Source organism: Acomys minous (assembly GCF_964271855.1).
Source record: "Acomys minous genome assembly, chromosome: 6".
Taxonomy (NCBI): Eukaryota; Metazoa; Chordata; class Mammalia; order Rodentia; family Muridae; genus Acomys; species Acomys minous.
In genome coordinates, this window is record NC_140487.1 from 105,080,391 (window position 1) to 105,105,651 (window position 25,261).

Below are 25,261 nucleotides of genomic sequence, written 5' to 3' on the forward strand. Positions count from 1 at the left end.
CCACTGCCCACTAACAAAAGCTCACCAAGTTCCTTCTGCACGTGCTGAGGCAGCCCCAGCACCGTGCTCCTCCGCTCCCGCCGGCGCCGCCCTGACTTTCCAGATTTGGGGAATGAGTCATGGGGTCTGAAGGTGGAACCTAAGGGCCAGTCCAGGGGGAGAAACCCCGTTAGAGAGGACTCTGCGCACTCTACAGATACTCATAAAGTATTAGTAAGCGCTCTGGCAAGGCGCTTCCTTTTAAGACTTCTGGAAATCCCCTCACTAATTCAACAATGATCTTTCCATTTGGCGAACAGTCATTAGTACTTAGTGAACGTATTACATCATCATGTTAAATGCCTGATAATCATTCCAGTAAGATAATGTGCTTTTTTTCTTTTCTTTTCTTTCTTTCTTTTTTTTTTTTTTTTTTTTTGGTTTTTGAACACAGGGTTTCTCTTGCAGCCTTGGCTGTCCTGGGTTCGCTCTGTGGACCAGGCTGGCCTCAAACTCAACAATCTGCCTGCCTCTGCCTCCCGAGTGCTGGGATTAAAAGCTTGTGCCACCACGCACGGCTAAGTAATGTTCTTGATACCCTGATTTTGTTTCTGGAGCAATGGGTTACATATGCCCTCTGAGGCAGTCCCCAGCCCATCCTGAATTTCTGATACCTCTGGTTTCCCAAGTGCTGGGATTCCGGGTGTGTGCCACCACACTGTTTCATACGGTGCCAGGGTCTGAACACAGCACTTCCTGCATGCTAGGGCAAGCATGATACCAACTGAGCTCTGCCGCAAGCCAATCGGTTGGCTTTTACAGAACATCAGTCAGAACATGAGTGAAAGGTTTATGTTCCTGGTCACACTGCAGCTCAGTTACCACAAGCCCAGGTTCCCACACACCTCACTATCTGGCTCTGGATCAGTGTCCACCACGAACCTCCAAGAAGCTAAAGAGTACTGTCTCCTAAATTTGCTGAAATCACGAAGCTTGGGATTAAAGAGTTACCCACAGGTAATGGGACAGATGTGACACCACGGTGCCTGTCACCTCTCTCCTCTGCCTAGGAACCCCAGTAGCTGACAACACACCTCTGCGCTGAATCATCTCCGAGCGGACTGAGAGCGCATCCTCCGCTGTGGAGCTCTCTGTCATGTAGGACTTCTGACTGCAGAAGGAGATGGTGTCTTCATCTGGCCCCGTCCGGGAGGACTGGAGGGGGAGTGAGAGCAGCTTGGATGGGCTGCCTTAGGTGCCCACTGGAACTTTCGCTCCCAGATTCTCCCAGCATCACTCGGCACCGAGCAGGTACCAGATGAGCAAGCCTGGACTAGCTGTCAGAGGGCATTTAATCTACCTCTTCAACATACAGAACAGTCCAGAAAGGCCCAAAGCCATGCATACCAGAAGCTAAGCCAAAAGGGAAGATGCAGAGCAGAGCTGGGCACAGGGCTCACCTGGATGCTCTGGGTGTCTCCATGGTCCCAGCCACCCTTGCTCAATTTCTGTCTTTCTGGAAGACACCAGAAGGGTGTGTTGGCCTAGGCCCCTGACCCCAGGAGCTGAGAGCAGCACTGACCAGGGCAGGGGAGTTACCTTGGTGCTGTAAGGAGCGGAGCCCCTCCTGGGCCTGCGTGTGCAGCTCCTCCAGGTGAGGCGGCCTCCCGCGGGGAAAGAACACATTGTCCTGTTGCTCGTCTCCCACAGGTCCCGGCCCCTGGCTGGGCCCTGTGCTCTGACCTTTGTCATTCTCAGCCTTGGCAGAGCCTAATGGGATGGAGAAGGAAGTGAGGCCCAGAGGCACGAGCACGGTAACACAGGCCATGCGGCGCACATACATTTGCACCGCCTAGACGCGCACTCGTCCCGTGTACGCACACTAGCTGCACCTAAGGGTGCGTGTATCCGAGTAATCGTTATCACACAATGAGACCGCACAAGGTCAACACGCAGAACACACACACACACACACAAACACACACACACACACACACACACACACACGCCCACTAGATCCACATGACATTTACAAGCGTCATTGATGTACACACATAAACAATACCCAAGTATAAACCAACAAATGCACCCACACCAGCTTCCACAGACCCATATAACACCATTCTGCATAAACACAAATAATATCTAAGCATACACAGAACTGTATCCCCAGTTCACTCAGGGTTCCACAGATACCCCTAATACACAGAACCTGTAGCAAATACATTTCTTGTACGGAGACATGAAACTTCACTTTAAAAGATAAAAACAAAAACAAAAACACACATTCTTCAAACAGCCCCTTGGCCCAAGGCCAAGAAGATGCCATGGAAAACCACGGAGCTGTCAGTCATAATCAGACACCCAGAAAACCCTAAAGGAAGGGTAGGCCAGGGACACCTACTCACCCATATGGCTGTCCTCCGGCAGGATGAGCAGGGGAGGGGGGGAAGAGAGGGATCAGGCCCCTCAACTCCCACGGGGACCTTAGCCTCTCTTGGGGGAACAGGCCAGGTACAGCCTCTCCTGGAGGCCCTGGCCTGGCCCCAGGTACAGAGGAGCCAGGGCTCCATTACACAGGATCCTGTTACAAGCTCTGCCCACAGAGGGGCTAGTCACCTAATCCTGAGGACGGGGGCTGTGTCAGCAACTTCGCAGTCCCAGGCTCTCTTCAAATGAAACCCACAACACAAGCAAAACCCTCTGGGAAGGGCATGTGACCTTGGCAGAGCCCAGAAGAGGGGCAGTAACAGAACAAGCTCTCTAAGGGGCCCCACCCTGGGAACTGGGTCTCCAGCTCAGGCACCTGCCATTCCCTTCTTCAGGACTGTTCGGCGGCAGAGGGCCTGCCCCGGGAGCCACAGGAATCCCACCAAGGAAGAGTTAAGCGGTACCCAGGGAAGTCATGGGTGTTTCCCCCCCCCCCCATGCCATGATTTTACAAGTGGAGAAACAGGCTCAAGTGGAAACCGCCTTCCTACAGTCACAGCAAATGGCTCACACAGCAGGGACTAACCAGGCATTCCCACAAGGGTCGCCCGCCCTCCAAAAGCACAGGAAACTATAGCGCCCACATCGGAATCTAGGTCTAAAAGCCAGGCTCCTAGGCAAAGGACTGCCCGTCCAAATGTGGTTCCCAGGGTGCCCTTTCCTTGGGGCTCCCATGTATCTTCCTACTGCTGAAATGACTCTGGAGGGGGCTGCCCTCTCTCTAAACTGAGATTCTGAGCTACACCCAGTAAAGAGTGGGTAACCCGGCAGTAGTACTCTAGCCCTAGGACAGCAGACTCCAAGGTCAGAGACACCTGAGTTCACCTTCCTGGATCGTGAGCAGCTCTCAGACAAAGGCAACAACAAAGCTGCCGGACAAAAGCATGGCTGCAGGCTCAGACTGCAGCCAGCCCAGTGACCGGATCCCTCCCCATCACCACTCATTCTAGCCTTCATCCCCACTAAACTAAGAGTCTGGTGAAGAGAGCTGTCACCCCCTTGCATACCTCCCCCCCCACCACCACAGCCACACCCACTCACCCTTCTTCTTAAAGACCTCAAGAAGCGCTGGGAGGCGTCGGCCCAGGAACACGACCATGTCTGCACCAGAACGCCTCTACCTCAATTAACCCTCCCCAGAGCTCCAGGCAACACCTTCGCTACAGCCCAGCCCCAAGGGGACTCGGGGATGCAGTGATGCGAAGCAGGCTCCCAGCCAGCCGCAAGCACGGTTCGGGCAGGAGGGGGGGGAGGGACTGCTCCAGGTTCTCCTCCCACCTTAGCCACAGATCCCGCCCATCCAGTAACCCCACCCCACCTCACCCCCCAAGCGGGACACGGGGAAACTGAGGCCCAGAGACTGAGTATAACGGGAGATAGCAGAGACAAGACACGCAATGCCAGCTGTGGATCACTGACTCTGCCCCACAAGAAACATTTGGGTGCCGGGAGCTAATGGAAGGGTCCCAGCTGCCAGATGGGAGGTGGAAGAGCCACCGGACCAGACCTGGCGTGGTGCCCATGCCCGAGACCCAGCCATCACGGCTAATTAAGGTAATTTCCTAAAGAAAGCTCAGCTCATGGAACCAACCAGGCAGGAGGCGCCCAGGGCTGCCTGTGAGGACGGACGACAGGGATGGAGCTGGCCTCAATACAACACATAACGTGAGGCCAGTGAGGTCCTCAGAGGGAGGGAGAATCAGAGTGGCCGATGGCAGCAGCCAGGCCACTCACGCCAGTTTAGCATCACACTTTCTGAAGAACTTTCTTCCCACTTGGGCAGCGTGACACCAGACAGGCCAGGAGAGGCAGGGGCTTCAACACAGACCTGTTCTTTCAGCCTACAGTTCTTCCTAGCCGCCATCCTGAACTAGGACAGAAATAACCCATAGGTGGAGGTCAAAAAAGGGGAGAGGAAGGGAGGGGAGGGGGGAGGAGGGAGGAGAAGGGAAAGGAGAGGGGGAGAGGGGAGAGGGGAGGGGAGGGGACGGGAGGAAGAAGAGGGAAAGGAAGGAAGTCAGGTTCGGATGCAGATTCAAATCCATCACACAAGCCAAAACCTCACATAAGCAAGGTCAACAACCTGGCTTGGCTTGGTGGCACACACCTGTCATCCCAGTACTCAGGAGAGCGGTGAGTTCAAGGCCAGCTCAGGCTACCCAGTGATGTCCATGCTAGTCTGGGCTACATAGCAAGAAGCTGTCTCAAAAAAAAAGCGGTTGGTCTGCGGTAGATGTAGGGGCTGGAAAGATGGCTCGGTGATTAAAGATGCTTGCTACTTCTGAAGAGCTGGTTGCAGATCTCGTAACCAGCCTCTAACTCCCTTTGGGACCCAACACTTTCTTCCGGCCTCCTCGGGAACCAGCACATGAGAGACAGATATATATATATACATATATAAAAATAAAATAAGCCAGGTGTGATGATGCACACGTGTTTCCTCAGCATATGACAGGCATATGGTCACAAGTTCTAGATTGCTTAGTCTACAAAATGAAACTCTGTCTCAAAAAGAACTAAAAAAGCCAGGCACCTTGGCACATGCCTATAATCCCAGCACTCAGGAAGGCAGAGGTAGGCAGATCTCTGTGAGCCTGCCTGGTCTACAGAATGAGTCTAGGACAGCCAAGGCTACACAGAGAAACCCTGTCTCAAAAAAAAAAGAGCAAAAAACAAAAACAAAGCAAAAAGGATCTGGAGAAGTGACTGGGCGCCTAAGAGCGCTGGCTGCGCTTGCGGAAGGCATAGGCTGCAATCCCAGCACCCACATGGTGGCTCACAGCCGTCTGTGACTGCAGTTCCAAGGCATCAGTTCCTGAATCAAGAAGCTCTAGCCAGGGCAGGCACTGCCTAATGCAAAGGCCTTGAGGTAGAGCAGTAAGTTTCTCTACCAGGGGAGCCAGCCCAGCTGGAAAACCAGGGGGGAAGAGAGAATCAGGAGAGCAAGAGGCAGGTCAGGTGACCCCTGGACCTTACCCTGGGAGGTCAATGAAAGTTTCAGCTGGGCAGTGACAGTTACTATGAGATCCTCGAGAGAGACCACAGTAGCCAAGACTAAAGGGTCTGTGAACTGTGTCCTGCTGCACCCCAAGCTCATGTGGGGACACCTCTCCCTCACTGTACCCCTCCACAAATAGCTAAGAATCTAGTGACCCTAAAGTTACAAGACCCCTCTGCACCCACTATTCTCCATTTAGCTCTGGCCCCCGAAGACTACTCAAGCGCTGACTGGAACCTTACTCTAGAAAAGAAACGTTAGCCGGGCGGTGGTGGCGCTTGCCTTTGAGCCCAGCACTCAGGAGGCAGAGGCAGGTGGATCCCTGAGTTCGAGGCCAGCCTGGTCTACAGAGTGAGTCCAGGGCAGCCAAGGCTACACAGAGAAACCCTGCCTCAAAAAAAACCAAAAGGAAAAAAAGAAAAGAAAAGAAAAGAAGACGGGCAGTGCTGGCATAAGCCTGGCAGAGGCTGGCGGGTCTCTCAGCCTGATGCCAGCTTAGTATACAAAGGGAGTTCCAAGACAGCCAGAGCTACACAGAGAAACCCTGTCTGGAAAAAAAGAAAACAGGAGATAGCAGAGGTTAAGAGCGCTGGCTTCTCTTTCAGAGGTCCTGAGTTCAAGTCCCAGCAACCACATGGTGGCTCACAGCCATCTGTATATGGGATCTGATGTCCTCTTCTGTCATGCAGGCGTTCATGCAAACAGAGCATTCATATGCATAAATAAATGTTTTTAAATGGGGCAGAATATGCAGCAATAAAGTAATATCTACACAATAATCTTAAAAAGCAGGCACTTTTTACTGCTTTGTTTTTGGGGGTTTTGTTTGTTTGTTTGGTTGGTTGGTTGGTTGGTTGGTTTTGGTTTTTCAAGACAGGGTTTCTCTGTATAGCTTTGGCTGCCCTGGACTCACTTTGTAGACCAGACTGGCCTCGAACTCAAGAGATCCACCTGCCTCTGCCTCTCAAGTGCTGGGATTAAAGGTGTACGCTTTGGTTTTTAACAGAATAGGGTTGGTGTATCTGTGTACATGTTAGCTGGGGCTGGGGCCAAACTTGTAGCAATCTTACTATATCAGTCTCCTGCGGGCGGGCGCCATCACACCTAGTAGAAACAGACACTTTTTTCTGTGTTTTTCTCTTTTCTTTATTTCTTTTTAGTCTTTTTGAGACAGAGTTTCTCTGTGTGTAGCCCTGGCTATCCTGGAATCACTCTGTAGACCAGGCTGGCCTCAACTCAGAGATCTGCCTGCCTCTACCTCTGCCTCTGCCTCTGCCTCCCAAGTGCTGGGATTAAAGGTGTGCACCACCAGTGCCCAGAAAAAGAGAACTTTTATTTTACTTTTGGTTTTTCTCGAGGCAGGGTTTCTCTGTGTAACAACAGCCATGGCTGTCCTGGAACTCTCTTTGTAGACCAGGCTGGCCTAGGACTCACAGAGAGCTGCCTGTCTCTGCCTCCTGAGTGCTGGGATTAAAGGTACATGTCCTCACCACCTGACTTTTTTTTTTCCCCCTTTTGAGGAAGGGTCTTTGCGGGCCACACTGGCCTCAAAAATGACAGATAGCCGAGGATGACTTTGAACTTATTTCAATCATTACATGATTTTGTGTGTACGTGTACGGATGCACACACCACTGCACACATGTGGAGGTCTGAAGACAACCTTTAGGAGTTGGTCCACCACGTGGACCCCAGGGACTGAACATGGGAAGCTAGGAGGGGCAGCAAGCCCTCTGCCCACTTACTGACCCAGCTGACCTGACCTTCATCCTCCGCTCCTCCTGACTCCACCTCCCAAGTGATGGGATTACAGACTTGCCCCACAATACCCAATCTCTATGCTGCTAGAGAGCAGCAACCCCAGAGATCCCTCCATGCTAGGCGAGCACTCTACCGGCCGAGCTCCACCCCCACCCCACCCCACCCCCTGCCTTGGTCCCATTTTACAGATGAGGAAATGAGACAGTGGAGCAAACGGGTATGAAGATGCTGAGCGCTCTCGGCCTCCGCTGCGCATGCGCGGCAGGAGCTTTTTCCGCTGAGAACAATCTGAACCGAAAAGTCACGTTCCATTTACTGTGTCAGCTTACAAACCTGACCTCCCTGTGGTGGGGGAGGGGTGACGTGGGGGCCACGGACTCCATCGTCTCTATAAACTGGAAGGTTCTGAAGCTCACGCTGCCCTTGTCCTCTGCTTCTAGGCAGGACCCATCAGGCCGTCCTATCTAGGCACCTGTGTGGTGACGACTGCCTAGCAGGTAATGGCAGAAAGGAAAGCCTGCAACTGCCCTCGAGGATGTTGCTCAGCCCTGGGACGCAGGAACACTGGTAACTCAGAGGCCCAGGAGGCCCAGGAGCTAGGAGACTCCCCAAGCTTCAGCTGACTCCTGAGCACCCTCAGCTTCCCTTCAGGGAAAAGGGGGCTGGGCTCCTGCTAAATTGGGGGCACAGTGATTTTGGCCCAGAGGTCTTAGACCTCCCACTGTCATTCAAGGTCACCGCTTTAAAATTCGCAGCCTACAGCCAGGGCCCTCAACACGTCTCCCCCTACCCAGAACCAGCTCTGAGCCACCCCAGGAATAAGGTCTACAGACCAGCGGCTTGCTTAGGGAGGGGCTCTGTAACCTGAGTATGGGATGGGGAGGGACCTTCCAAAGACTGATAACAGGAGAAGGGGAGGAGCTGCCCAAGGCCACAGCTGAAGAGTCCTAGCTGAGGCCTTCCCAGCTCCCAGTTTACAGGTACAGCCTGGGCAGAGGCCTTGAGGTGACGGCTCCAGCAGGAGCGCCACCCCACCCCCACCTGCCTGAGGGAGGGGGCCTCTGGATCTGAGCTGCTCTACGAGGCACACCAGGAAACACAGAGCCTGCTAGCTCTTGAACTCTGACACGGCCAGGGGCAGAGGCATATATGGCCCCCAGAACGCCCCACGGTGACCACCTCCACAGAGGGATACATCCAGGACTACACGTACACAGGCCACCCCAGCTCCAGCCTCCTCACCTCCTGGCTGGGCTAGAGACACCCACAAAGGCCTGCCAAGTGGCTGCTGGGCACAGGAAGGCAGGTGTGTGTACTTACTACCCAGGGGCTTTCCTAAGCCTGGGGATAGGGACAAGGGCCCCCATCTCCCTCCAGAGCCAGCGTTCCCTTGTGCGCATGTGTGCACATATTCTCTTGGCAACATCCCCCCCCTATGGGGTGAGGCCTCAACCTGCCCCATTCCAGAGCAAGGGGCGGGGGTGGCGCACCCACAAGTGTACAGGCGTGACTCAGGGGAGAGGAATGAGGGGCGGGGAGGGCACAGCTGGCCAGGTGGCCTCGCTCAGGAGCTGGCACCCTCTGGCCAACCCTCTGCTCCTGTCCCTTCTGCCCTGAGCCAGCTCTCCAGCCAGGAGGACTCAGGATGTTTAGAGGAGGTCTCAACCCCACTCTATCCAGGTAAACAAGCTAGAGGCAGAGGCGGAAGCTAGTGTCGGGGCTGTTCTTTCCACATATCTAACACAGGGGAGGCACCTTGATATCCACACTTTCCCTTCCTCCCCCACCCAAAGGCAAAGGGAAGTCTGTTTTTGCAAAGGGGCACAAGGAGACTCAAGGGGAAGAGACCTTGCTTCCGGAAGGTCATCTAACCAGGAAGTATGGGGCCCCATTTAAATTTCTATTCCACATCAAATGCCATGGCAGTCCCAGGTCTGTCAGTGGGTAAAGGGTAACCAAGGCCTTCAGCCCCCCTCCCTTCAAAAACGCTACACCCCAACTCTGAAGATGAGAGGTCTCCTAATGTCCAGACCCACGGGGGTGGGGGTGGGGGGGAGCCGACAGGCCAGGCAGGTTCTAATGTAAATATTGGGGGGGGGCAGGGAGTACCTGGGCCAGAAGGAAGGGGAGGATCCCATCCCACAGGGTGCCCTAGGGGGACAGGCAGTAGTACAGGGAAGGGATTAGCGACAATAATTTAGTAAATGTCATAATGAGTTTCCCGGTCAGCATGTGGCCCAACAGCGACAGTATAATAAACCCCTTTCGGCCAGAGAGTTCTGCATTTTCCAGCCCTCTCTTTTGATCCTTCGAAGCATGATTAGGCCCATTTTATGGATGCCAGGGAAGCAGCCAGCATGAAGCAATGGAGGAAAGGGCCAAGAATCAGAAGAATTGGATTCCAGGCTTTGGACAAATACATCACGCCTCCTGCCGCCTCTGTCTGCTCTTCTGTGAAGGAGGACCCAAATGTCCACCTCACTTCAGACCGCCTGGGGACACTAAAGAAAGTCACTCAACTAGCATGGCACTTGAGACAGAGGACCACTATGTGTCTGACACTCAGCCTGTATCAAAGAGGCAGCTTAGAGGGAAAGCCCAGAGACTAAGAACACTGAGTGTTCATCCAGAGAACTGGGGGTCAATTCCCAGCACCTAAACGGAGGTTCACAACCATCTATAACTCCAGTCCCCAGGGGATCTTCTGGGGGCACAGGAAACATATGGTGGACCAACCCACAAGAAGTCCATGCAGTCCGAGCACCCCTAAACTTAAAATAGGTAAATCAGCCGGGTGTGGTGGCACACACCTTTAACCCCAGGACTCGGGAGGCAGAGGCAGGTGGATCGCTGTGAGCTCAAGGCTAGCCTGGTCTACAAAGTGAGTTCAGGACAGCCAAGATAACGCAGAGAAACCCCCGTCTCGAACAAACCAAAAAAACAAAATAAAAGGGTAAATCAATAACTTGAGAGCAAGCAAGCCAGAGAGAAAAAGTTAGCAACACTGGGGATATGGCTCAGTGGCAGAACCCTTGCCCAGAATGCCTAAGAGGCTCTGAGTCTGACACCCAACACTATCCATAAAGAAAAAAAAAATTGGGGCTAGAGAGATGGCTCAGCGGTTAAGAGCACTGGCTGCTCTTCCAAAGGTCCTGAGTTCAATAAATCTCTTTTTTTTTTTTTTAATTATTTGGTTGGGCTGGGGATATAGCTCAATTGGTAAAGTGCTTGCAGGAGGCTCTAGGTTTGATTCTCAGCACCTCATAAAACAGGACAGTGGCCTGTGTCTGTAATCCCTGCAGGATCTGAGGCCAGCCTGGGCTATGTGAAACTCTGGCCAAAAAGAGAAGAGCAGGGCTTGTTAGCAAACACCTTTAATCCCAGCACTCAGGGAGGCAGTGAGTTTGAGGCCAGCCTGGTCTACAAAGTGAGTAGAGGACACCCAAGGCAGAAACCCTGTCTCCAAAAACCAAAGGAGAGAGGGGGAGGGGGCAGAGGGAGGCAAGGGGGGAGGGAGAGAAAGCTACATAACCCACCATAAACACACAGTTTTGGATCAAAGGATCAGAGCTGGCCTTGGCCTGTCCAGGGCATGGGCAGTACAGAAAGGACATTCCTCATTTCTACTCACAACACAGCGGCAACTAGTGTTTGCGCGCCTGCTTCCTGAGGAGATTCAGGCCTCACAAAGTCCTCTCTACCGAGGCTCACGTCAAGGGGCAGTGACTTGTTCAAGGTCACAGGGCTAGTAAAGATAGAGTAGGGTCACACTTTGAACCAGCTCTGACTAGCTGCAAAACCATGTGTTCTTCTCATGCAACCAGCTGCTCGCTGCCCTGGCCCACTTCCTGCCCCTGCCCACTTCCGGAGCTCTCCTCCAATCTCAAGTGGACTTAATGACCATTAAGATAAAGTCTGATAAGGCACACTTAACATCAGCTCCCTGTGCCTCCTCAGCGACCTCACCCTATCTGGCAGTCCAGGCTTAAGAACAGACTGCAACCCTGGCTGCGCTCTGGTTGGCCCTTAGCTGAAGTTTAATCCCCATTGGCAGGCCTCAGTTTCTCTGATTGTAGTGTGGGAGAGATAATCTCTAAGGTCTTTTGCATGTATAACTCTGCCTCTAGAAGGGGGGAGGGCAGTGGTCTGGGTCTTAACACCTTTTAGAATCATGCATGAGACAGAAAGTTGATTCAGGGGCTGGAGAGACGGCTCAACAGTTAGGAGCATGGTCCACTCTTCCAGAGGACCCAGGTTCAATTCCCACCCACATGGCAGCTCCAGGGAATTCAACACCCTCACACAGACATACATGTAGGCAAAACACCAGTGCACATAAAATAAGAACAGATAATTCATTAAAAAGGGAGAGAGAAAGGTGGCTCAGCTTATCACAGCCACCTCAGATCAATGAGGACTGACTAAGTTCCTTATCTGGAAGCCCAGCACTTGCACAGGCAAGTTCAAATATCACATGGTTTGGTCACAAGTCTCCCCCAAAAGAAGAGGGGGGCCGGGCATGGTGTCACACGCCTTTAATCCCAGCGCTCCAGAGACAAAAAGATTGATGTGAGTTCAAGAGGCCAGCCTGGTCTGCAAACTGTGTCTAAGATAGCCAAGGCTACACTGAGAAACCCCGTCTCCGAGGAGGAGGAAGAAGGACAGAAGGAAGGGCAAAAGGAGTAGGAGGCAGCAAGCCTCCCCTCCCAGTCTTGGGACTTGGAAGATCTCAGGCCTTCAGCTGGAGAAGAGGACACAGGCATTCCAAGGAGTCTGTCCCACCAGCCCCTTCGCTCAGTCTCCCAGGAGGAGAATGGTAACTTCAACAGGCCTGGTGTGCCTGACAGTACCGGGAGAGAGAGCTGGAAGAGAGGCTGGTAAGGTGGGTGGCCGTCCTGAACTCTCAATTTGCTCCGTTCACTCCCCAATCTGCCCAGGACCTGGAACCTGCTGGCCTGGGGGGACAAGTCGGACAGGACACCTGAGAAACGATCCCTGCAGGATGCAATGTCTTTTTTAGCCCACGGGACACTTTGCCTTCCCCACGTAGGCCCCTTTCCACCACCCAAGGGCATTGGATCAAGGCAAGAGGCCACTCTCCCTTAGATCTGCACTTCCTGTCCCTATCTGTTCCCTCTAAGCCCTGGGGGCCTCCCTACCTGACCCCTGACCCCCTCTCCCACAGTGCTTCCTACCCTCCTGCGTGCTCTCCACAGGGTGCAAAGCTCCCAGGGCTCAGGCTTTCCATCTCAGACCTGTGGACCACAAGGTTACAACGTGAAGCCCATCCACCCACGAACTGGTTAGGGGACGTGGACTCTAAACGGGACAGGATCACACTCTAGCTGGCCTCTCTGTAGCACCTGAGCAAGCCATTTTTCCCTTCCCTGAGCTCTACCTTACCCATGTGTAAAACGGAGACAACAGTCACTTATCTCTCTCGTTTGCAACTGCAGCAACAGAAATGAATTCATTAAGAGTGCTCTCTAACCCTGGCCCTTATTTTTCTCCACTCTTAACAGCTCTGATTCCATCCCAAGGCCGAAAGCGGTCCTCTCTAGCCCTTACTACTCCCAGCATCCGAATAATCCCAGGTCGTGTCGTGTCAGCTCGGCTGCTTCCTCCCCTCCATTCCCACAGCCCCCACCCTGTCACAGGGCCCTCACTTCATCACCTCTCCCCTGGATTACTGCAATAGGCTCTGAGTTTCCACCCTCACCAACCCCACCCCACCCCCACCCTAACCTGCCCTACCTGCACCTGCCTTGGGCCCTGGAGCCATCTTCCTAACACACCAGTTTTGTGGGCTCCTCCCTTTTCTCAAACACCTTCACTGGCTCCCACTGACCTGGATACTTCAGCCTTCTCCGGCCACTTCATTCTTCCTCGGTCCCCTTTTCCCAGACTAATAAAGCGAGCGAGCATTCAGCCTCCAGTCCTAGGCCCTGGGCCCACGAGACTAAGAGACCTTGAATCTTCAGGATAAAGGGACTGAAATTTAGCCAGGCCTAGTGGCCCACGCATTTAATCCTAGCACTCGGGAGGCAGGGACAGACAGTCCTCAGTGAGTTCAAGGCCAGCCTGGTCTACAGAAAGAGCTGCAGAACAGCCAGAACTATAGTGAGACCCTGTCTCAAGAACAAACAAACAAACAAACAGGGGCTGGTGAAATGGCTCAGTGGCTAAAAGACCTGCTCTTCCGGAGGTCCTGAGTTCAATTCCCAGCAACCATATGGTGGCTCACAACCATCTATAATGTTATCTGATGCCCTCTTCTGCATATAAAGCACTCATATACAATAAATAAGTCTTTTTTAAAAAAAAAATAAAAAAGAACAAACAAACGGTGGAAATTTAGCAAGGGGACCCCTTCCCCTCTAGGCACAAGGAAGGAGCCTCAACTACTTTTCCCTAATCTCCACACTCAAGCCCAATTCTAGGCCCTGCCATGCTTCACAGTTACAAAAACTGCCCCAGCTGTGCCCTCTAGCTTGTTAAACACTTCAGGGCTAATCTCAACCCTGTGGTGACTCCAAAGACTGTTAAAGTTAAGAACACTGCCTTGGTTTTCTAAAACTGACCCCAGGACAACAGCTTTTGACATACAGCCTGGGATAGTTTAGTCCCCAGCCCTGGCCCTCTTTGTGTTGCCTGGACGATGCTTATGGCTTCTTAGCAACACCTTGGAGCCTGACTGGCCCTGGAGCTGCAGCACTGGTAGAAAGAGTCATGGGGGAGGAGGCCCAGAGAGAAGCAGGACCTCAGAGCTAGGCCTAGGGGGCTCAGGCCTATAATCCCAGAATCTGGGAGTTAGGTTAAGAGGAGGAGGCCTGGCCTCAGCAAGGTGGGACCCGGTCTCATAGAGACAAACAAAAAAAAGCCTTGACCTCTCTTTCTCTCTCTCTCTCTCCATCCTCTACTCAGCCCTCAGGCTTCACTGTCCTGCCCAGCTCCCTATCCTTCAGTCACAAGCTGTACCCACACTTAGTTCTCAGGAAACAAATACATCAAATCAACCATCAGAGAGAAAAAAAAACAAAAAAAGAGCAAAAGAGCACAGCCCAAGCACAGCCCTGCTGGCTCAGTGTGACAGAGAAAGAGAGAGAGAGAGAGAGAGAGAGAGAGAGAGAGAGAGTGTGTGTGTGTGTGTGTGTGTGTGTGTGTGTAAGAGAGCGTGGAGGGAGGACCAGAGTCAGGACTTCATAGTTGACAGGCAGGGAAACTACAGGAATTTCTCATCAACACCCACCTTCTGAGAAATCCCGCAGAATCCACCCGACCAGCATTAACCCTTTCCTACTGGTCTGATTAACCCTTTCCTAATGGTCTGACCATCAATCATTATAAGGCAACTCAAAACCATCAAGCACAAATGACCTTGAAGAAGGCCCTTCTCGCCAGACCTCAACCTCTTCATCCATGAAATGGCTAGCCAAAAACTAAAGGGTCCCAGAGGCCACCTAAGCTGAGGTTCCCTCCGTTCAGACAGACCCAGAATAGGAGCCAGGAAACCAAAAGAACCTGACCAAGGTCACCCGTGCCCCTGGCAGTGCCACACTGAGGACAGACCCCTCTCCTCCCCATCCAAGCTTCCTATGACTCTTAGGTGGAAAGCTGATAGGAGGATGAGGTCATCAGCCTCCACGCCGGCTTCTAGAACGTGGGCCACTCTGGGAACCCAGGTGGACTACCCCACTACAAGGCATCTCCTCCCACTTCCTCTTGGATTATTATTCCCTTACCCCAGACCAGCAGCTACCATACTTAGGACACTTGCCTCCGTCGAACCCCATTTTGGGGGAGTTGGGGGGGGGGGGGCGGGAATGAAGCTTTAAATCCATCTTGCCACCACCCCCCCCAAGTCTCTACATTATAAAGTGAGAAAACCAGGCACTCCCTCCAGAACCCCTTGAGACGGACTTCCAGATCTGTCGCACTGACAAGGGAAGACCAGGAGGAATGCCATCTCTCAGCCTTGGGATTGGAGGTCTTCCTCATTCCCTAACCCCCACCCTCCGAGACTGGAATGTGACCCGCGGAGGGCTCCCGCAGCACGCACGCCCGCCCCGGGAAGGGCTGCAACTGCGTTCCAGCCCGATGGCTGCATTGAAATAGGGGGGAGTTGGGGCGGCGACCTCGGGAACTGGGGGAGGGTGGGGAGGGGGAGGGGGACCGAGAGAGGACGCAGTGGCGTGGTGGGTGTGGGATCAGAGAACCAGTTGGACTCCTGATCGCGCCAGATGGAGGAGGTCCCCAGCCTTCAAGCCCTGGTTTCCTGCTTCTTCCTCCTACCTTTGTTTCCCCTCTCCCCTGTAAACTTTCAGACTGTTGGGGGTAAAGGTTTGGAGAACAAGTGTGTGTGTGTGTGTGTGTGTGTGTTGTGTGCACAGGTCCATGTGTGTTGTACACAGCACCTAAGAATCTGCCTGTGAAACTGTGTGTACAGCTGGGTGCCTAAGGCACTGGACAACAGTACCTACATGAGTCATGTGTGTGCCTGTGTCAACCTCAGCGTGGGTGTCGCTCGTGTGGCCATGTAAACCGTATGCACAGGTATATGTACCTGTGCCTCAAGATCTGTGTCCGGGTGCCAGTGTGTGGGTGTGACTGTGTATGCGGTTTTGGTATGTCTCTGCATCGACATACATGATAATGGGTGTTGTGTGCAAGACGTGAAAATGTACGCGAGCCCGCCCGCGGGCATGAGTGGGTATGTGTGTGCCCGTGCGCATGTGAGGGGTGGGATCTGAGCGAATTCCCGGCCCCTCACTCTCACGCCCACCAGGCCCCGGGAGGGGACAGCGCAGCGGCGGCCGCGACTGCAGGGACCCTCCTCCCCGACTGCCCCGCCCCCACCCCTACCTGCGGGCCGCTTCGCCGATCGCCCGAAGCGCCAGAAGCTGCGGGTCCGGGGGCCGCTGGGGGCCTTCCTCTTGTGGTGTGAGTTGCCCATGGTGAGTGCGGGAGCCGGTGCAAGCACCCCAAGCGCGGCCCAGCCAGCCCGGCCGCTGGGCCCGCAGCCCCGGGAGGGAGGCAGCGAGACGCGCGGGCGGCCACCGCGGGCGCCCCCAGCCCCAGCCCGGCCACGCCCCCTAGCGCTGCGGCCAATGGTCATGCCGGGGGTGGGGCCAGGGGAGAGGCGGGGCCTGGCGCCCGGCTCTCCGGCTCCACCCCTCCGTGGGACCGGGGAGACCTGCTGAGCCGCCCCGCCCTGAGCGCTCCGGGAAGGGCCCAGGACCGTCCAGGTTGGGTAAGCCGGTCGCGGAATCTCCTGGCCCAGCGGTCTGCTTCTCCGGGAGGGCTGCAGTGGAACTGAGAGAACTAGGGGGCTGGCCTCCAGACAGGCCGGACCCCCAGGCTGCTGGGCCCACAGGCCACCATCCGTGAGTGTCACGTGTTCGTGTATGCCCTCTCTCTTGAATATTACCTGCAGCTGTGTGAAACTAATGGCATCTCTGTACTTCGGGCGCTGAAAATAATAGTAGCATCTTTTTAACTTCATGCTCAATGTGTGGGAAGCACTGTGCTGCCTGCTTTCGTGTGATGTTTCACTTCTACCGCAAAATAAATTCCACAAGGTAGGTACTTTTGTCATAACCATTTTATTATGGTTATGTGATGGGGAAACGAGGGTCCCTTGAAGTCAGTTAACTGACCCATATTCAAAAAGCACTAATTAAGCTACGGAGCTAGGAGTCACATCTAGACACCTGTACCTACAGTTTTCTGTGTCTTTCTCTGTTTCTCTGTCTCTGTATGACCTTGAAGGATGAGTACTTGGACATGTATGTATAACTGCTGGCATGTAATATGGCTATGTATGTGTGTAGGTGGACATGACATATACCCTCCACCCTAAACATCTGGGTTGGCTCGGACTAGTATAGTCACATGTGGTGAACATGTGTCCATGTTGTAAGTCTGGTTTTGTGTACTTTTGTGTATCTGCTTACCACTGTGCCTGTTTTACTCAAGGTAGGTGAGTATCACTGATTTGTTTGTATGTGAGTTTGTAACCATCTCTGTGTGTGCATACGCATATATGTATATATGCATATACATGCATAATGTCTGTCCATAAGACTATGCTTTTGAGCCAGACATGGTGGTGCACCCCTTTAATCCCAGGACTCAGGAGGCAGAGGCTGGTGGATCGCTGTGAGTTCGAGGCCAGCCTGGTCTGCAAAGTGAGTCAAGGACAGCCAAGGCTGCACAGAGAAACCCTGTCTCAAAAAAAAAAAACAAAAAAACAAAAACAACAGACTATCCTTTTATCTGTGGGCATGACTGCAGCTGTGGTTGGTGTTTGTGTGTGCGTGTGGGTATAAACACCGGAAGCCACATCACAATTGTAGATCTGTGTGCCTTTCATGCACGTCTCTATTTTTTTTTAAACCCCACACTAAGCCTGACCACTTCTGAAAGTCTTCTAGGCTGCCTCAGGCCCTCACTGCTGCCCTTGAGCTCTGCCCTACAGCCTGGACAGCAACTCTCCGCACAGCCACCTTACCTGGACTCTCAGACTGGGCTGGGAGGTCAGAGCCCTGGGGTCCAGTTTCTCACAGTACAGCTTTACTCTCCCTGCCAGCTGAGCCAGCCTACGACCACACCACACTGCTGCAGTGCCCAGTGATTCTAGGGCACTCAACTCCCAACTTGCAAAATGGGAGAAGTTAAAGCTGATCCCAGCCCTCCCTGGGGGGGGGGGCCCTTTGCTCACTAAGAGCCTGAGGCAAACAACAGTGCGGTCCCTGAAGAGCTGGCTTTTTTTTTTTTTTACTCGTCCATAGCACATGACAATGCTCTGGGTACCAAAGCAGCACGCCCCAATCTCACCACTCTGCAAAGACAGCAGACTCCCATACCAAAGCTAGGAGAAGACCGGCTGACTGGCAGGCAAAGGCACCAGCTGATATGCTTTACCAACTGAGTTCAATTCCCAAGATCCACATGGGAGAGGGGGACCAACTCCCACTGCTTGTCCTCTGACCACCACAACACATGCTGTAGCATGCACACACACAAAAATGAACATATAGCCAGGCGTGGTGGCGCACGCCTTTAATCCCAGCACTCAGGGAAGCAGAGGCAGGCGGATGGATCCCTGTGAGTTCGAGGCCAGCCTGGTCTACAAAACGAGTCCAGGACAGCCAAGACTAACACAGAAAGACGCTGTCTTGGAAAAAATATAGATAAATAAGTGAACACGTAACAAATAGGGTGAAGATGGAAACAGCGGTGGCCCTGATGGAGGTAGTGGTAATGGCACACGGGTGAAGACAGCACCTGCACCAAGATCCTAGGGAAGCGATTTGGCCCCTGGCTGACAAATATGGGAGATGATCTAAGAGTAGAAGGGAGCGGTAAGGGAAGCATGTGGGCCAGGACCCCAAGGGACCCCGCGGTTAGCCTTGAGTACCTTGTGACACCACCCCCACTTGGTGAATGGTAGTGGAGGCTCCACCTGGCTAGAGACGTGCAGGAGAGAGACCAGCCTAAGCAGACGGAAGCCTGTCATGGTCATCTCCTCCCATCCCCAGGAACCTAGTAGGTACCACACATTTCCGTCACAAGATCTGACCACAGGTTCAATGCTGGTGCAGGCCGAGCCGTCCCTGGGACAGCTGTGCGGCCAGCTGTGAGTGGAGCAACCGGCCCTCTGCGGAGCCAGCCCTGAGAATACTGAAGCAAGCGTGAGGACATGAGTGGGCAAGGACATGAGTGGGCTCGAACATGGACACGGTGGAGGAGATTTCATCCCTCCTGCCCGAGGCGGCTGCTTTCACCTCCTTTCTAACGACATTCAGCAAGCAGCTGGAGGTGGCCCTGGGGACTGGGGACCCACTCTCCCCACCCCACCATGCTCCTTGCGGGCCAAATACTATACAATGCTTCCTCTCATTGCAGCTCTTCAGCATGTGACAGGCCAGGAGCAGCAGCTGAGAGGGCTTTGAGGATTGGGGGGGGGGGGGGGAGAGGGGATTTCCAGGGGTGTGGGAGGGTGGCCTGCTCCGCTCCCTGCTGACGACAGCTTCAGGGGTGGATCTTCCTGATCGCGGCTTCAGGCTACCCCAATTCAAGCAGACCCTGTGGCCAAGGCTGCTGCCAGGGATGCATGGGGTAGCAGTTGGGGGGGGGGGGAGAGACCATAGATGGCGGGCTCTCCTCCCCAGGCCTGAGAGGGAGGTTCCAGCAGAAGGCTGGATGCATGCATGAGGCAAGAGAGCTGGAACGCGGCCTGAAGGTGTCTTGAAAGAGAGAAGGGGAGGTTCCCTAGTGCCTCCTGGCTTCCTGCTCTTCCCACCCTCGGTTAGAGGCACCTCTCTGGGAAGGGCTTTTTTTTCCCCCCCTGTTTGAAGTCTGAACAAAGGAGTGGGAGAAGCTCAAGTCACCCCTGGCCCCTGCTGGGGTGGGCTCCAGTCCCACAGTAAGACCCAGCCAGCTCCTCCAGGTCAGCTTTCCCAGGAGCTGGACCTTGAACAGCGCAGCCCTTCTCAGGGCCTGTCTGTAAGTACGTTGGTGTGTCCCCTAGGCTATCAGTTTTGACCCTCTGGGATTAAAAGCCACCCATGCTGCATCATCACCTGGGACCCAAAGTGACTTGGTGCCAGGCCCTGTGCTGGACAGAGGAAGGGGAAGGGCTGTGTAACCCAGCTCCTGTCACAGGGAGCCTGGAGAATAAAATATGGTGGCCCAGGCTCCCCACAGAACTCTACACACACAGCTGGCTCCAAACCCAGCCAATGCTCATGCCCACCTGACTGCAGTGCCACAAAGCCCTTTCACCCCAACTTCCCCATGCCCCTCAATTCTACTGCACCTATCACCTCACGCGAGCTGTCCCTGATGTCCCGAAAGGATCTCTGTCCTGTCTTTTCTTTATTGGTTTAGGTTTTTTTCCAACAGGAACTTAGGTAGCCCAGGCTGGCCTCCAACTTGCTGTGTAGCTAAAGATGACTTTAAACTCCTGATCCTCTTGCCTTCACCAACCAAGGGCCAGGATTGCCATCCTGTGCCATCGGGCCTAACTCTGCTCTTGATTTCCAACCGTGCCCAGCTGGCACACACAGATCCAGAGACTCCCCTTCAACCCTACTCAGTGCCTGACACACAGTAGGTACTAAACATCTGTCAAAACAGTCAAGATGCCCCACCCTGTCTAGACCCGAGGCACGCAATACCCATCAGATTTAGGTAACAGGAACTACAAGACAGAACAGCCACCTGTCTTGACCTCTTTGAAAAACTATTCTGCCAAACTAGGCTGTGGTGGCACAAGCCTTTAATCCCAGCACTCGGGGAGACAGAGGCAGGTGGATTGCTGTGAGTTTGAGGTCAGCCTGGTCTACAAAGTAAGTCCAGGACAGCCAAGGCTACACGGAGAAACTCTGTCTCAAAAAAATAAATAAATAAATTCTGCTATGGCAGAAGGAACCCTGCCCGTATTACCATGGCCTAGGCCCCAAGCTAAAAAATCTAGGTAAAGGCGCCTGCCCAGAAGAAAGAGGATCACAAAGGCAAATTCTCCTGACCCTAAATCTCTTAAGCAGGGTGCTTTAAACTCTAGGGGCAATAAAGTTCTCTAGGAGTACGGAAGAGATGAGGACAGTTGGGCCTCAACGGATGGACGGGCACTCACTGGGCAGAAAAGGGAAGGCAAGCGCACAGAGTGACAGACAGCCTGTGAGGAGATAGGAAATGCCACTGTGAAAGAGACTCTGGGTCTTCACTGTGTTTTACAATGGCAGAGACTAAGTTATCACACATGCTGTGCACCTTTAATCCCAGCACTTGATAGGCAAAGGCAGGCCAGGCCGGTCTCTGTGAGTTGGGAGGCCAGCCTGGTCTACATGGCAAGTTCCAGGGCAGTCAGGGTGACAACAGTGAGACTCTGTCTCAAAAAGAAAAAGGAAAAAAAAAAAGGAGGGGAGGCCAGACACAGTGGCTCACACCTGTGATCCCAGCCGTCACAAGGTAGAGGCAAGCTGATCTCTGTGAGTTCGAGGCCAGCCTGGCTACAAAGAGAGTCCAGGACAGCCAAAACTCTGTGTAACAGAAAAACCTTGTCTGGAAAAACAAAACAAAACAAAACAAAAAGATAGAATTACTCCACTGGAGGGAAAAATCTACTTCTTTTAAAAAAAAAGATTGATTTATTTATTTTTATTAATATTGTGCTCTGTCTGCATATATACCTGCAGGCCAGAAGAGGGCATCAGATCACATTATAGATGGCTGTGAGCCACCATGTGGTTGCTGGAAATTGAACTCAGGACCTCTGCAAGAGCAGTCAGTGCTCTTAACCTCTGAGCCATCTCTCCAGCTTCCCTCCCCCGCCCCCTTTTTTCTTTCTTTTTTCTTTTTTTGGTTTTTTTGAGACAGGGTTTCTCTGTGTAGCCCTGGCTGTCCTGAACTCACTTGTAGACCAGGCTGGCCTCGAACTCATAAGAGATCTGCCTGCCTCTGCCTCCCGAGTGCTGGGATTAAACGTGTGCGCCGCCGCCACCCAGCAGGATCTACTTTTAAAACAAACAAACAAGAACCTACCCTAGACTCTACAGCCTCAGTCCGCAAGTGAGTGGCTTAATGGAAGGTGAGGAGTTCCTAGGATGACCTCTGCTGGGCCTGGCACTGGGAAGGAGTCAGTGTCAAAGCCTATCACTGCCCAAGGGAAAAGGGGAGGACCACACGCCCCCTTCCCCTAAGCTGGTCCTATGGAGGGTACTCTGGGAGACTCTCTAGTTAGATCTGCAGTCACATTACTTTGGAACATATGGCCTTTGAAAATTGTCACCTGCAGTGCTTGTGACAGACAGGGGCAGGGTCTCCTGTATCCAGGGCTGGCCCAACCTCCTTTTGTATTTGAAATGACCTTGAACTCCTGACACCACCTGCCGCCGTCTCCCAAGTTCTAGACTTCTGGGTGTGTGCCACCACACCCGGTTCATTCTGTGCCAGGAATAGAGGTCAGAGCCAAGGCTCCATGCAAGCCGGGCCAGCATCCCTAGCCCCACGCTGCCTCAGGACTCCAATCACCTCTGAGCAATGGTTGACTCTCACCTGACTCTCACCAACTGAGGACCTTTGCGTCTGTACTGGTAAAAACCGCTCACCTCCAAACACAGGGAGACTCTCGCCAGTCTAACTCTGACCAGCTTCCCTCTTAATTCTCCTCCCTGCTCCAAAGTGGCTCTTCTTCCGCAAACTGCTCGCTGCCTCCAAAAAGCCTTCCCTGGCCAGCCACTGGCCCTGTCCTGGCATCAGTCCCAGAAACACTCCATCCCTGCATACCTGTCCAGGTGATCTTTCCGGAAAATATGGCTTCCCTATTTGCTTGTGCTTTTTCAACTTCCTCATATGTCTGCCTCCTCCTGTGAGACAGGGAAGACCCCGCCTCCTCCGACACCACCTCAGTAAGAATCAACGTGAGATGTGACTAAAACCCCGGGTGAAAACGAACTGAACTAGTTCCCGAGTCCTTGGCATCACACACCAGCGGCCTGCCACCGCTGGACCATGCTCCACAGTTCACCTAGAGTTTGCCTTACATGTCTGTTATCTAACCGGATTCTTGAACACCCTGGGTTTCCCAGATAAGGAAGGGCAGGCATGGAAGGGTGAATGGCAGCCCGTGTCTTGTAGCTTGAGAGGGTCGGCAGAATCGCTCCCATCAGCTCGGCCTCCGAGCCCCCTCCTGCCAGCACCTCCGTGACGAAACCTCGTAAACACAATCCAGCAACCCCTTGCATCCCAGTTTTAATATCATCCCTAATAAGAATCTTTGGGAAGAGGTCACAGGTCACCAAGGCTGTGCCCAAGGGAAGGCCCCTTCTCTTTGCTATGAGGCAATTACAGAATCTGAGCTCACAGAGAAGCGGCTTGTCCACAGTGTCACGGGTCTTAGGAGCTACACCAGAATTAAACTCCTTTGCCTGCCCACTGATGCTTCCCCCTCGCTCTCATGTTCCCTGGCTTCTCTCCTCTCTGTAGAGTGGGCTGCATAAGATGGTCCAGCCTCACCCCTGTATCTTCTAGAGAACCATGCTACTGATTGAGGCATGTGATTGTGAATTTAAATCTCAGTTTGGTTAAATCAATCATTTACTGTTATAAAGCCTCAGGGCTTTTTCTTTCTTTCTTTCTTTCTTTCTTTCTTTCTTTCTTTTTTTTAATCTGCAAATGGGATTCTTCCCCTGCCTACCCCGCACACCCCCAGTTTGAAAGGAAATGTTGATGTGTAGCCTAGGCTGGCCTTTATAAATTTATCCTCCTGCCTCAAGAACTCCAGTGCTAGAATTATTATAAGTGTGTCGCCACCATGCAGGGCTCTGCAAATGGGATCTAGTGAGGAAATGGATGTAAGTCTCCTGATACAATTCAGAGTAATCAATCAATGCCAGATTTCATCTTTTCTGCTAAGTCTGTAAGGGGAAACTGCAGCTCAAAATTCCATTGGAGGGCGGTGGTGGGGGTGGGGTGGCGTGGCTTACACTTTTAATCCCAGCACTGGGGAGGCAGAGGCAGGTGGATTGGTTCAAGGCCAGCCTGGTCTACAAAGTGAGTCTAGGACAGCCAAGGCTACACAGAGAAACCTTGTCTCGAAAAACCAAAAAAAAAAAAAGAAAAAAAGAAAGAAAAAGAAAAAATTCCATTGGAAGCACCATCTCCCCGTTTACAGTAGAGCGGTGAGGGGAGCTGGGAGCTGTGTCTCTGGTTCTGAGACAGTGAGGAACCCACCAAGAGTCCCACAGCAGCCTTTCAGTCCTTCCAGAAATGTCCCCGTGTGTCCCTCCCTCCTTCCCCATCTCCACTCTGATGACCATCTCCCTGAAAGAGTTAAAGTCTCCATTCCAGCCTTCCCTTCCTGGCCAGTGGAGATTAGAGAGATCGGATTTATTTCTCTTAATAAACAGAAAAGAAGTTGGGCCAGGCAGGTGACAAGGAAACAATCAGGACAATAGGAGGCCGGAGCAAGACTGCCTTCAGGAGTGCTGGGAGCCACCACCAGACTTGGAAAGACAACAGCTCAGGGCAGAGGGTGTAACCCACGCACGTGGACTCAGTGAGGCCGACCTGCTGCCCAGGGAAAGCTCAGTGCCACTCAATACGACGTACAAGGCGGGAGGAGGCTAGGCCACTGGCCTGATGGAGCCCTGAAGGCTGGAGTGCTAACCTACAATTCAGTATTTGCAGCCCTGTGCCTCCAGGCTAGTCGCCTGGAAAAAGAGAATCCACTCCCCTGGGGGTATGCCACTAGTCCCTATCCTGCCTGACAAGCTGACCACAATCCCATACTGCTGCAGTTCTGACACAAGCTCTCTTAAGGGAAAAGGGGAATGACTTCACCCTGAATCCCTGAGGGGAACCCTGGGGCAGACTCCCCTTCAGTTAGGGGGGGCCGCAGAACACTTGGAAACGCCCCTCAGTCAAACCTTCCCTCAGGGCTTTGGCCCCTAACTTCTATTTGTGGATGGGCCTCGGGGGGAGCAGGGCCCTTATCCAAAAGGAAGATCAGCCGGATGCAATCGTACAAGAGGCTTTCCACCCTCTTCCTGACCCCTAAAGTTCCTTCTAATTCTCAGAGGTAGTTAAAGGGCACTGAAAAGGTAAACACGGGCTAGTGGGATGGGTCCTGACCTCTGCCACTTCTCCACCTTCAGCGCCGGCAGTAGCTAGCTGGGCAGTGTAGGAACCATGTACATCGAGCGGCAGCTGCCCTCTACCCCCTAGCAGAGACCAAAGGTCTCCCCACCAAACCGAAGACAGAAACAGGAGATGAGGGCAACGCCAAACAAGTGGACAAAAGTACAGTGACCCTAACAGGGATGGGCCAGGTCCTTCCTGTTTCTCAGGCTTAGATTCCAGGGAGAGCCACGGGCTTAAAACGTCCAAAGACTAGGAAACAGCTGCTGTAGTTGACCCTCCAGCCTAGGCACAACTTCGCTTAACTTGCACCTCAGTTTCCCCATTTGCAACACCAGTAGGTTCTTACAAGGACTAAGGAAAGGAGGGGATGCTAGCTAAGGTGCTCTG

At 53.2% G+C, this 25,261-nt stretch overlaps 1 protein-coding gene across 2 annotated transcripts in view; it reads right to left on the minus strand.

The window, feature by feature from the left end:
* NHSL3 (NHS like 3) overlaps nt 1–25,261 on the minus strand; it is a 31,047-nt gene that overhangs the window by 4,815 nt on the left and 971 nt on the right. The window contains exons 1-5 of one of the 2 annotated variants that reach the window (XM_084787861.1): nt 16,091–16,320; nt 1,579–1,749; nt 1,440–1,495; nt 1,074–1,194; nt 26–139 (exon numbers count right to left, since the gene is read on the minus strand). In XM_084787861.1, the coding sequence (XP_084643987.1) occupies nt 26–139; nt 1,074–1,194; nt 1,440–1,495; nt 1,579–1,749; nt 16,091–16,181 (553 nt within the window). In that variant the 5' untranslated portion in view covers nt 16,182–16,320. Of the gene's footprint in view, nt 1–25; nt 140–1,073; nt 1,195–1,439; nt 1,496–1,578; nt 1,750–16,090; nt 16,321–25,261 lie in introns of those variants that run through there. The other variant, XM_084787862.1, reaches the window with a different exon arrangement.